Here is a 13,989-nt window from a genome sequence, read left to right on the forward strand (position 1 = left end):
GTTAGAAATGCAAAATCTTAGGTACTGGTTTCAAAAAGTTAAGTATTTTTCTATTTTGGCTTCGTTGCCTGCCCTAACAGTGTACACTTATATGTACATTTTTTCAATGCTTTCTGTGTTCATTAAGAAGTTGCATAATAATTTTAGGATCAACAGCGTTAGCTGTTTAAAGCAGAAAAAAAAAACCCACGAAATCGCAACGTCTGTTCTTTAGTGTGTTTGCTAAGACTAGCTTCTCTCCGTTGCTGCGTGAGTGATCACACACTATTAAAGCTATTAGCGAAGATTTGTGCTATGGTGCCTCTGCCAATTTCTACTAAACTCATCAGTGTCCCCCCCACACCCCCTACTCCCCAGCGAGGCTTCCCGCAAAGCTTCGACTGGTTCAATCACAGTAGGCCACCAAACCACCGCGAAAACCCGGAGTAACGGATTTGGGGCGTAGCTAGGGTCCTCCGGCGAGCAAGGAGCATTTACGGAGCCTGCGCAAAGACGGGAGCGCGCACATGCGCAGTGGTGGGTGCTGGGCCGCGCGCCGGTCGCTCCGGGAGGCTTGGAGGCTGCGCGCGCGGTTGACGTGTTCCGTGGCTGCGGAGGCGGCGAGGCTCTGGGAGGGGAAGGAGCGGAGGGAGGGAGGGTGAGGTGGGGGCTGAACCCGGAAGTGGGTAGGCGCTGGAGCGAGCGCGCCGAGAGTGGAGCTCAGCGGCTGGGAGCCAGCGGGGGAGCCCTGGGTTCCCGGTAATGGATCTGTGGGGATTTTGCCCAGGGAAACTGGGGTGGGAAGGGTAGCGGGTTCGCCGTCGGCGAGCGCAGTCCCCTCCTGGGCAGGGCCTGGGAAGGCTCTTCTGTTTCCTTTAGTCGTCCCTCTGGTTGACCCTACTCCTCCTGCTCTGCGCCCCTCCTGGGGCCGTCTCCTGCCGGGTGATTTTGGCCGCGGGACGCTGTCTGTCCCCGAGGAGGTGTGCCTTGCCCGCCCTGGGAAAAGGCATGTTAATGGAGAGACCTGGATTTCGCGGCCGCGACGGCCTTATTGTCACCAACCCAGCGTCCCTAAAACCATGAATGTAGCGCGCCTCAACCTGCACCCTCAGTGTTCTTGGAAGGATCGTTCCCTTTTCGCCCTCCTTGTCTCCACCCTGTTCGTGAATTTAGGCACGAAAGGTATGCTCTGGCTTCCTTTAAAATTATTCTTTTGTTGGCTGTCTTTTATAACCCGGCCCTCCTTGTTCTCCACCCTAAAACCTTAGCCACGAATGAGTGGAAGCTGTGACTTTATCATAATTTAGTTCTGATTTGGAAACGATTAGTAGACGAATGCCTTGAATGATTTGGGATTGCTTTGCCATAGAGTTATTTTACGTGGTTCTTACTCTTTTGCAGACCATGAAACCCTCGGGCACGCCCCTCCAGAAGCTGTTAACCAAGACAATCTAGTTTTTTTTTTTTTTTTTTTAATAAATCCCTTAAGACACTTATGAAGTTTCTTGTTCTGAAATTGTTGTACTGCAATGAAGAAAAGGAGAAAGGTTACTTCAAATCTTGACGAGAAGATCCACCTAGGCTACCATAAAGATTCTTCAGAAGGAGATGTTGCAGTGGAGTGTGACGAAGTAACCTACACTCATTCCACAGAAAGACCGACTCCTGAAGCTCTTCACTGTTACCAGGAACTTCCTCCCTCGCCAGATCAGAGAAAACTTCTGAGTTCTTTGCAGTATAACAAGAATTTGCTGAAGTATTTAAATGATGACAGGCAGAAGCAACCATCTTTCTGTGACTTACTTATCATAGTAGAAGGAAAAGAATTTAGTGCACATAAAGTTGTTGTTGCTGTTGGCAGTAGTTACTTTCATGCGTGTTTGAGCAAAAATCCAAGCACTGATGTTGTCACCCTGGATCACGTAACACACTCAGTTTTTCAGCATTTGCTTGAATTTCTTTACACATCAGAATTTTTTGTGTACAAATACGAAATACCTCTTGTTTTAGAGGCAGCAAAATTTCTGGACATTATAGATGCAGTTAAATTGCTAAATAATGAAAATGTTGCCACTTTTCAGTCTGAGCTGTCTGAAAAGTCCTCACCAGAAGAAACACTAAGTGAATTAACTGGAAGACTATCAAATAATCATCAGTGTAAATTCTGTAGTAGACATTTTTGTTACAAAAAGTCTTTAGAGAATCATTTGGCTAAAACCCATAGGTCCCTTTTATTAGGGAAAAAACATGGGTTAAAAATGCTGGAGAGAAGTTTTTCCACGAGAAGATCAAAAAGGAATCGGAAGTGTCCTGTTAAGTTTGATGACACCAGTGACGATGAACAAGAAAGTGGCGATGGGTCAGACAATTTGAATCCAGAACATTTTGATAAGGAAAAGTCAGATAGAAATGATTCTGAGGACCCTGGAAGTGAATATAATGCTGAAGAAGATGAGCTAGAGGAGGAAATGTCAGATGAATACTCTGACATTGAAGAACACAGTGAAAAAGATCAGAATGATGCAGAAGAGGAACCTGAGGCTGGTGATTCTGTAGGAAATATTCATGAGGGGTTAACTCCTGTAGTCATTCAGAACAGTAACAAAAAAATACTGCAGTGTCCTAAATGTGATAAGACATTTGACCGCATAGGTAAGAAAACTTTTTTCTGTCTCTAATTACTTACTTTTCTGGATATTTTAAAGCTGATAGTTAAAAATAAACTTTGAAGGTAACTTTTAAAAGGAATATTTAATGAAGATGGGTATTTGATAGGCATTATATATTTTATCCTGTTTTAAATTTCTTTCGATTCAGGAATTTAAGGTTTTGGGGGTTTTTGTGGGTTTTTTTGAAGGAATTTAAGTCTTTTTAGCCTTTATTTTCTCTTCCTCATGCCCCACTAAAAGGTGACAGATCATTAGTTCAAGTATTTGGTATGGAAAAACCACAGAGTATTAATAATTATGAATGTGCTGCTTTGATTTATATGTTAATTTCATAGCTAAGTGCTGTTTTCAAGTCATAGAAAATTGAATTAGATTATATTAGATTAAATTTAGTATTTGTATACTATTTCCCCTTGAACATGGCAATATCTGAATTAGAAATGTAGTCCCTTCTCAGTGTAGGCTTATAGTTAAGAATAAAACTGAACTGGATATAATTTAATTCTGTTGGTAGAGACTTTTGGAAATGTCTTGATTAGTAGTGGTCTTTGGTTATTACAATAACAAATCAACTTTTCCTTTATTAGAAAAGTATATGCAGGAAATGTGATCTCTAACCTTAAAAATATGTCCGTGAACATTTAATTTCAAGAGGTCTAATATTTGGAGATATCGTACAGGAACTGTTCAAATGTGAACTTTTAAAGTGCAACAATTATTTCTATATAAATCATAGTTACGAAATTGTGAAATATATTCCACCACATACAATGATAAAAGGAACATTTAAGTTCAGTTTGACCTTGTAAAATTACTTCTACGCTTTAGTATATCCCCATGTATCTTGCAGTTTTGAGTACTTATGTTATTGGGTCAGGTGGAAATTGATTTTATGAGGTATTAGTAATCATTTGCTCTCAAAATATGGGACAGTACACACTGTGGCATAAGTGGTAACCTTTTTTGGCTTTTTATTATGCCATTGAAGCTCCAAATCAGAATATTTTTGACAATCCAGTTTAATAATTAGTTATTACTGTTTTTACTGTGTTTGAGGCTCTGTATAAAGGTGGATAAAATAACTTTTCTTGGGTAACTCTATTGGAAGAGCATAGGAATATAAGGAACTTGCTAAACTCAGCCTGGATAAATGTGCCCTTAGGGTTATAAACAAGTGCTATGAAGAGTATAGAGAAGAGAATAATTTTTGATTGGGACACCTAAGAACATGTTATCTTTTCAATGGATTTTACTTCTTGGACTTTGTATTCTTAGTGCATGCCTCCCTCTGTTCTGCCTTAATTTGACCTGATTTGACTTGAGATGAGTAAGCAGGGGTCAGTTCCCAAATGGCATTGTAGGCCCAATACTTACATCTCAAACACAGCACTGTGAGATTCTTTAAGGGAGAGGAGTTCTATGTTCAAGTAAGATTGAAAAAAACTATATTGTATAATTCATGGTCAGTATTAACTCTGTCAAATTCTCTGGTAAAGAAACTTGGTAATTTTATTTAGCCTGGCATTTCCTCAAATTTTACTGTAAGACACTTTTGTGGTACTTCTTGTAATTTCCAAAAAACAAACAATCAACAAGAAAAAAACCTACAGTTCTTTGCACACGGTTTGGGAAAACACTGCTCAGGATTAAGTTGCTGATGTACTAAGAGGAGGATGTTTTGCAGCTTTTTTTTTACCAAGGGCAGCCTAGATAACTGTGAGAATCAATAGGTCACATTGTAGACTTACTTGTAGCCTACTTTTCTGAACGTATTGGACATTATACTCCTCTTTTATCCACGCTTCTCTTTTGCTTAAGCCTCCTTGGGGCTGCTTGCCTTTCCCCAAGATTAAGAGAGAGAGAAAGATTGGGATTGAAATTCTATCATACTAGTTAAAAAAGCAGGAATTATACGGATGTCAAACTGCCTGCACTTTTGAGTCCAGGTCTTGGGCAAGTTACTTAACCTGTCTGCATTCTTGTTTCCTCATAGTGGAGTGAGATGGTGCTAATATAATGCAAATAGTACCTTCTCGTGGAGATTATTATGAGGATTAAATGAGATAGTCTTGAATCATTCAGAATACTGTGTGAAATTTAGGTGTTCAAGGAATACTAGCTACTCTTATTGTTCATTAGTTTAATATAGTTATCGAGTATCTCTAATGTGCCTACTACTGCTAGACAGCTATGAAATGATGTACTCTGTGTTCTCAAGAAGGTTAAAGTAATGAATACATGCAAAAACACAGTCATACTGTAGTGAAGATAATCTCATCAGGAAAAATTCAGAAGACTAAAGGAAACAGGGAAGATTTCATAGAGCAGGTGGCATTTGAGCTAAGAACTAGAGAATAGGGAAGGATTTATAGGGCAGAAGGACCAACATATGTGAATACATTGAGGTATATTGTGTTCTGGAAATTGCTGAAGGGTGGGTGATCTCACGGTGGGTGAGGAGGCATATTGTAAATGACAAGAGATGAAGATTGGCACATAAGCAGAGGTTAAATTTTGCATGGTTTTTATGCTGTAACAGAAGAGTTTAGATTTTATCCAGTGAGTGACCAAAACTTGAAAAAACTTTGACAAAGGAAATGAGAGCCTGTTGAAGTTTTAGGAAGGTCTTCCTGGCTTCAGTACAGGGAATGAAATTTGAAAGGACCAGAAGTATATTGTGGGCTTGGACTAGGAAGATGAGTAGCGTTGAGAATGGGCTGTTGGATGAGGGTAGATCAGAGAGTTGCACTGAAAATAGATTAAGTGGACTGGGTGATGGATAGAATTCAATTGTGAATTAGGAGAAGATTTGTGTTTCTTTTTTTAAATTTTTTTTTCAACGTTTATTTATTTTTTGGGGGACAGAGAGAGACAGAGCATGAACGGGGTAGGGGCAGAGAGAGAGGGAGACACAGAATCGGAAACAGGCTCCAGGCTCCGAGCCATCAGCCCAGAGCCCGACGCGGGGCTCGAACTCACGGACCGCGAGATCCTGACCTGGCTGAAGTCGGACGCTTAACCGACTGCGCCACCCAGGCGCCCCAGATTTGTGTTTCTTAAATGTCCTCCCTCCATTCTCATGTCCACCAGAAATCCTGTTTATTCTTAAAAACAAAAACAAAAAGAAAAAAACAGTTCAAGGACTGTTGAAGCCTGGTGTCATCCACATTCCTATCATAAGATTTAAAGATGTCTGCCTCGATTTTTGGTTGTTATTTATTTCTCATGAGATTTTAAGCCTGAAATTTTTGTATCTTTTGGTTATTGCCCTTTCTTGATACCCAGGGTCGTTTCAAATAACAAGTTTTCAGTAAGCTCCTATTTAGCTGAACTAAATTGAAAGGTGAGTGTCTGACCTAACTTTGGACTTGGAAGAAGTCAGTTGGGCTTCTTTATAAGGTTCTGACTTTGCTGTCTTGGAGTGGGTTATGATAATTAATGAATAAGCTGTGGGACCTGCTGGAACCATTAGCTCCACAATATGTAGTCCACTAATTTGATTCCATTACTTTGGATCTTTTATCCTTTCTGATGCATTTAATAGTTGCTTGGAGTGGGACTTCTGATCCAGTTATATTTTTCCTTAGGCTACCAGCTGTCTTCCTCAGTCTATTCTCATGCAAATAAGAGTCCTTTGACCTTTCCCCCTTAAGGTTAAAGTGAGTGAAAAAACCTAGTGGGTGAAAAGGCAAAAATAGGGAAAAGATGACAGATGGGATGAGAGAGAAAATTTGGATAATTTATCTTTTTTATTGTTCCTAGTGGGAACTAAAATCTTTCCTTGGATTAAATTTACAATCTCTTCTAGAGGTAGAAAATGTTTTATAGCTTTTTAAAAAATGTGACTCTCTAGACCATCCTGACAGAGATTCCAATTTGTTCTTAATAGAGAAGAGTTATAACAGTGACACAGTACTTTAAGGTTAAATATCTTAGTTATGTATTCTTTAGAGTACACCATATGAATAAATTCAAAGAATAATAGAAGATTTAGCAATATCAGATATATAATGAGCTAATTTGGCGATGTTTCTCTTTGTAAAAACTGCTCACAAAACCTGACAAAGGTAATTTTGCATGACCTATATGGGGGAATAATAAATTCTTAAGCACAAGGTCAAGTTTTTCATGTGAAAATTTCTTTAGAAGTGTCTTTTCTTTCAGAAAAAATTCTGTGGATGAAATTTGTTAATGTTATGTGTTTTGGTAATCAAGAATGGTCGACATAGTAGATTATTCTCTGAAGGAATACAATGTTTTATTGAAAATTTATTTGAAATGCACACTTTGATTTATTGTTGAATTTTCCCCACCCCATAAAAAAAGAAGTGGATATAGATGACTATATTTATGCTGAGTGCCTCCCACACTGCTACCAATTTTCTTAAATATGCAATTTAATATCTAATTAAAATTTTTCCCCACTGGCCCCTGGAGATCTACCTGACTCTCATGGGGTCAGTGTTTCCTCAGAAGTTATGTCTTTCTATTGTTCAGAAATGCAAATCCATAGAGATAACTGGCCTTGCAATGCCAATATGCATAAAATTGAATTAATAACTTAACAAAAAAGTTTTTTCACTTCAGATATTCTTAATGTCATAATGAATCATTCAAATTTATATATTTTCATTGGTCTCCTTGGACTCATGAATTTATTTAAATGAATTTTTTAAAATTTTGGCTCTTTTGGTTTAAATTTTTTTTTTCTTGGTTAAATCTTAATTCTGGTCTGTAGAAAAATGGAAGTTTAATAGTTAAAGGTGCTTTTGATTTTTAAGTTAACTGTCATTTTGATGGTTTTAATATTCAACTACATGTAACTTAATCATTAAATTAATCGTTTAAAAATTACACAGTATACTCCTGATTTGTTTACATTTTTTCCATAAGTATGTGTGATTTATATAATTTTAAAAAGCAAGTTTAATAAAAATGGATTTCCTTCATAGTCAAGGAAAACTTTTTAATTCCATGCAATGACCTCAATCTTTTCAAAATTAAAATTGTGGGATTTTAGTACATATTGATAATGTTTGGATTCTGTACTTTTTATCTAATTGATGTGTAATAAAGGTTAAGGATCTAATCATGCATGCCATATTATGATAGAAAAAGAATAAGATCAACTCAGAAGACATTTTCCCAAAGATATTATAGCAGTAATGGTCTGATTATACCCTGCAAAAAACAATATAAATCTGTGTTTGGGATAGTTCAAGGTCAGAGATACATATATTATTATACAATATGCATATTTACACATGTGCTTATACATAAATTGAAGCAAAAAAAATGCACAAAACTAGTATTAGTACACTCTGATATTTTCTACTCTATTCCTTTTTCTCCCCACTGCTAGTCACAACTCAAGTAATTTATTTCATGAACACTAATGAACTTTAGTTTGTAAAACACTGACTTAAACCATAACATAGTTCAACTCTTGTTCTATAAAACCTACTTATCTGTAACATTTATCAAAAGTCATTTCAGATTTCACCTTGTGGCACACAAGAACATTTCCCCCAATAAATTCCAGTATTAAATCTCATCCCTTGAACACAGCAGAAGTTTTCGTGGTAGAGTGTGTATATGCATGTGTAAATGGAGAGTACATCCTAGAGGTGGCAGACAGAGAACAGAGGTGATAGGCCATTTTAACAATGGCAAGGGGAAAAAGTCAAGTTCTTCCAGTGTTCTCAGAGAGCTGAAACCCCAGTTTGATCTGTTATAATGTATATTCATATGTCAGCTCTATCCGTATTTATATTTGAGGTATAACTACATGTCTGCACTGTGACTAGTAATCCATATAATAATAGTAATAAATGACTGATTTTTATTAGTGCTCACTATGTGCAGGAATGTTTTAAGCATTGTGTCTATATTAACTCATGTACTTCTCAGAGCCCTATGCAGTTTTAATAAACACAGGTACAGAGAAGTTAAATATTAGCCTAATTAAGATCACACAGCTAATTTAGCAGATGACCAAACACTAAATTTTCTAACTACGTATATGTAAAAAATGCATCAACCATTATCTATATGGTCTATATATAAATACCTAATGGATTTTTCATCATACTTTTGTTTTTCTTGGCCCATAATTGTCAGCCTTCCCCCTCAACTTTGAGGAAAATACTTTGGTTCCCTTTCCTGGGTATTTTTATGTAAGTGCAATGTAATTAATTTTTAGGTAATATACTATGTGTTTATTAAACTTAATCATACATAAATATATATAATTGGTGAACTCATTTATTTTATTAAGTAGAAAAATAATTATGATTGGGGTGCCTGGGTGGCTCAATCTGTTAAGTCCGCCTTCGGCTCAGGTCATGATCTTGCGGTTCATGAGTTTGAGCCCTGCATCCGGCTCTCTGCTGTCAGCATAGAGCCCACTTCAGCTCCTCTGTCCACCTGTCTCTCTCTGCCCCTCCTCTGCTCTCTCTCTCTCAAAAATAAATAAACTTAAAAAAAATAATAATTATGATTATCTTTTTTCCTCAGTGACATAGAATATTTTGGGTTGTTTCTAATTTCCGTGATCTACATAGAATATTTTTTAAGTATATGACTGAAATACCATACTTTTACATTAGCTTTGGCCTGAAGAAAAACTTACACATTTATTTTGCAGGGCAAAGCAAAGCTAGCTTTTAACTGAAAACTGCTTCTCTTACCAATAGTATTTTTTCTTATTTTTATTGCTTTTTGCTCAAAAGAATCCTTGAAATTTCTATTTTAAGCTACTAGATGTGCACATTCACAACTTCTATTACAGAATAATAATAGCCAACGTTAATTGATAACTTAGACACCATTAGAAGTGCTTTAATGTGTATTCATTTATGCCTATGACAGTCCTTTGAGGTAAATACTTTCATTCCATTTTTTTCAGCTGAGCAAGATTTGAGGCATAGAGACATTATTTGTTCAAGGTCACATAGTCTGCTATTTAAAGAGCCAGCATTCATATCTAGGTACATGTATCCAGGATCTGTGCCCTTACCTGTGATGCTGTTCCATCTCTGGACTTTAGAAATTTCTGTTCTAAATAACGATGTGAAAAAATTTTAGTCTAAGTAGGAATATAAATAAAAATTAAGCCAAAAAATATCTTTGTATTTCATTTTTTATTGTAACTTTTTCTCCTGGAAAGTCTATGTTAAAATTTCTTGATTTTTTTTTTTTTCCCTGTTCGAGAAACCTATAACATTGTACAGAATTTAGGTGTGTATTCAGATGATACAAATCTCACATTAGTATGATTCCTGGTATCTGTGCATTGATACCAGTTTATTTTTTCCTTTTCCTGCTTTCCCTGATACTGCCCATATATGTTGGCTTCAGCTCTTTAGCGTTACGCATGCATCGAAGTACAGGTGATTTACTTGTTTTCTCATATCTTAGGAGTTGGAGAGATATTATATGAATATGTTGTAGTGAAGTAGAGATTTTGTTGAGAATTCTAGATTTGTCATACCCTTTCCAGATTACCTTCTGTGGGAAGAGAGATAAAACTATCATATATTATAAGATACATAAGCATATTATTTTTCCTTTTTAATATGTTTTTAAAAGGACTATCAAATCTGAAAATTTCAGTTCATGGATATACATAGTAAAAGTAAAATATAAACACAAGTGTTAAATGAAGAATAGATCTTTGCTGAAGGTCAATTTTAAATTAAAAAAATATGTATATTTTAGGGGCGCCTGGGTGGCTTGGTTGGTTAAGGGTCCGACTCTTGGTTTTGACTCAGTTCATGATCTCACAGTTCACGAGATCGAGACCTGCACTGGGCTCTGCTCTGGCAGTGTGGAGTCTGCTTGGGATTCTCTCTCCCTCTCTCTGCCCCTCCCCTGCTCATGCTCACTCTCCCTCTCTTTCAAAATAAATAACATTTAAAATATATCTATATATTTTAAAGTTTTAAGTTCCGACAGTTTGCCTACAGAATGTTCAGCAAATTTACCCAAAGTCTTGTTTTTTAAAATGTGTAGACACGAGGGGGCGCCTGAGTAGCTCAGTCGGTTGAGCATCCGACTTTGGCTCAGGTCATGATCTCAGGTTCCAGCCCAGCGTCGGGCTCTGTGTTGACAATTCAGAGCCTGGAGCCTGCTTGGGATTCTGTCTCCCTCTCTCTGCCCCTCCCCTGCTCACGCTGTGTGTGTGTCTCTCTCTCTCTCTCTCAAAAATAAATAAGCATTAAAAAAATGTAAACATGAACAATTTTTTCTAATGACCCAAGTTTTCAAGGAAGGCAGTGAGGTCAAAGTAATAAGTCTTGAGGTTTATCAGAGATATATACCATATTTTAGGTATAAACTTGTGTGTAGGTATGTGTGTATTAAATGTTACTAGTCATGAGATTTTATTGCACTGTCAAATTTCAGTTACTTCGTACCAAATACAATGAATTTAATTTTAGTTTCTCTCTTTTTATAGGGAAATATGAGAGCCACACACGTGTTCACACAGGTGAGAAGCCCTTTGAGTGTGATATTTGTCACCAGCGCTATTCGACAAAGTCTAATCTAACTGTTCACAGAAAGAAGCACAGTAATGAAACAGAATTTCATAAGAAGGAGCACAAGTGCCCTTATTGTAATAAACTTCATGCAAGCAAGAAGACTTTAGCCAAGCATGTTAAGAGGCAAGTATTATCTTGCTTCCATAATATACTTTATTGTGCCTTCTAATTTAAATATGGAGTAAGCTAAAAACATTTATGGAGTGCTTGTCTCCAATTCTTTCGTTGCTTAGTATTTTGCAAACATTTTTGATTGCAAATATATTTGATTACAGATATATTAAGAGCAGCAAATGTTAGTTTATATTTTTTATTGATGCTATTGAGATGAAGTTTTTTAATGTTGAAACAAGAACTATAGAAGTTTAAGATAGCATTTTGGTCATCCTGTTTTTTATTTTGGGTTTTGGCAAGTATATTTTCAAAATCTATGTTTTTAGACCTAGGAAACTTATTCCTCATGCTCAACTTTGTCTTTAGTGTATAAAAATTTGTGAGAGAAAGCATGTTTAGTCAGTGTTCCATATTTAACTTTAAGAAAGGAAATTTACTGAAATTTGGACTAAAAAAAACAAGTGAATTACCTTGAAGATTATCTGTGAATAGCTAGGTTTCTGAATGTATTTAAAATATGATTACGTTGTCTTTGACTATTTCTGCATAAATTTAGGCATATACATTCATTTATTAAATGTTAATGATACCTATATTCTTAAGGTATATACATGTGTCTGTCTCTTAATGAAAGAAATCAGTGCCTGATTCTTACAGTCACTGTTGACAGATCATATGGAATACTGACTTAACTAGTGTAATCTTTTCCTAACAGTCTTTTTTTTTCCTTGTAGATTTCATCCTGAAAATGCACAAGAATTTATCTCCATTAAGAAGACTAAGAGTGAAAGTTGGAAATGTGATGTAAGACCTTTTAATTTGTAGTAAAAAACCAAAATAAATATAATGTTACCTTTGGGGAAAGTAATTAGATGTTAAAAAAATATAAACTTAGCTTATCTCACTTTTAGAATCTTACACAAAGTTATCTTAATATTTATAAAATAAACCCCATAAGGGTTAGTGTTTAGATGGTGGACCTGATGGAAATCTTAGTTTTTATTTCTTATTTAAAAAAAAATTTTTTTTTTCTTATTTATTTTGAGAGAGTGACAGAGGGAGAGAGAGCAGGGGAGGGGCAGAGAGATCAGGGGAAAGAGAATCCCAAGCAGGCTCTGCACTGTCAGCATGGAGCCCTGTGCAGGGCTCCAACTCATGAACTGTGAGATCATGACCTGAGCCAAAACCAAGAGTCAAACGGCTCAACCGACTGAGCCACCCAGCAGCCCCAGTTTTTTAGTGTAACTACCATACCGTGTACTTATGTTGTGTATATAAACTGACATTATTATACTAACAGGAGTGTAAAGTGTTTAGAATTTTCCCTCCATTTCTAGTTATCTGTCTCAAAACTCAGGGGCCTTTAACAACTGTCTTATTATATCCCACCATTTTGTGGGTCAGTCATCTAAATTTGGAGAACAGCTTTGCTAGGTAATTCGGTTCCACATGTTGTCATCTGAAGTCACTCAGTTGTTTTCAGCTGACGCAGATGGTCTGGTGTGTTTTGGGGCCACTCATGGCTGGAACTTGATGTTGGCTGACAGCGAGGAGCTTAGCAAGGACAGTTGGCTGGGGACCTTGGTTCTTTTCCCCTTTGGTCTTTTCATGAGGCTACTTGATCTTTTTTCTAGCATGGCAGCTAAACTCTAAGAAGCCTAGGTAAAAATGATAGGAGTTTTTAAGGCCTAGGCCTCAGAAGTCACTGAGCATCACTTTTAACACATTCTGTTGGTCAAACAAGTCCCTACAGTCAGGTCAGATTTAAGGGGAAGGGAATTCGTTTCTGTTTTTCCAGTAGTAGCAAAGAATTTTTAGATACCTGTTGCACCACATTCACTAACATCTTTTTCATTATTTAGGTAAATATTGTTTAAAGGAGTCACAAGCTGTCATTTGTCTTCCTTATTTTCAGGCTTCAATGTATTTCTACAGCAAAATTTTCACTGTCTCTCTGATTTCAGCTTGTAGGAATTGAAGTTAGTTATTAATTATTTGGGTCTACATAAGTTGGTTTCTTTTCCTTAATAAACTTCATTATACTCAGCTGTAAAATGGTGATAATAATTATATCTACCTCGTAGGATTATTGTGAGAATTAAGTAAAATAAACCATGAATTATTTAGCATGTGCCTGGTATATAGTACATGCTATATTATTATTGTTGTTGTTACTGTTGTCATTGTTAACAGCCCCCGCCTTTTTTAATAAAAGAAAATTGAGACTTTATTTTTCAGAGCGGTTTAAGTTTTACAATATAATTGAGAGGAAAGTATATTGATTTCCCGTACCCCACTGCCCCCACAAATGCCTGCTCTCCCCCATTAACAGCATTCCCCTGAAGTGGTATATCTGTTACAGTGATGAACCTTCATTGACCTCCCCCTTTTTAAATCTTGTGTCTGCCAGATTTCTCTAAAAAGCTGTATCTCTTCCTTTTGACTACTTTAAGAGATAAATTCTAAAATTATTTTTCTGCAGTTTCTTGCTCCTATTCCTAATTAAGTATATGGCAACAATAATAAAACCTATTTATGATATATAAGTGATTTAAAAATATAAATTTAATGGATTTTAGAAATCTTGGCTAGAATTAAGGTATTAACGTTACTGTGTAATCCTAGAAATTAGCCTATTAGAAATGTAAGGAGTGGAAATTCATCAACCTTTAGTATGAATTTAA

At 36.4% G+C, this 13,989-nt stretch overlaps 1 protein-coding gene across 2 annotated transcripts in view; it reads left to right on the forward strand.

Annotated features, from left to right (window-relative positions):
* Positions 1 to 671: 671 nt before the first annotated feature.
* Positions 672 to 13,989, forward strand: part of ZBTB41 (zinc finger and BTB domain containing 41) — a 50,206-nt gene continuing 36,888 nt past the window's right edge. The window contains exons 1-4 of one of the 2 annotated variants that reach the window (XM_047076727.1): positions 672 to 738; positions 1,381 to 2,631; positions 11,107 to 11,314; positions 12,040 to 12,109. In XM_047076727.1, coding sequence (XP_046932683.1) covers positions 1,509 to 2,631; positions 11,107 to 11,314; positions 12,040 to 12,109 — 1,401 coding nt within the window. In that variant the 5' untranslated portion in view covers positions 672 to 738; positions 1,381 to 1,508. Of the gene's footprint in view, positions 739 to 904; positions 1,162 to 1,380; positions 2,632 to 11,106; positions 11,315 to 12,039; positions 12,110 to 13,989 lie in introns of those variants that run through there. The other variant, XM_047076728.1, reaches the window with a different exon arrangement.

The sequence above is a fragment of the Lynx rufus genome, unplaced genomic scaffold (assembly GCF_022079265.1).
Source record: "Lynx rufus isolate CCGP_SWC_20201006 ecotype Redwood Valley unplaced genomic scaffold, mLynRuf1.p SCAF_15, whole genome shotgun sequence".
NCBI classification, from domain to species: domain Eukaryota; kingdom Metazoa; phylum Chordata; class Mammalia; order Carnivora; family Felidae; genus Lynx; species Lynx rufus.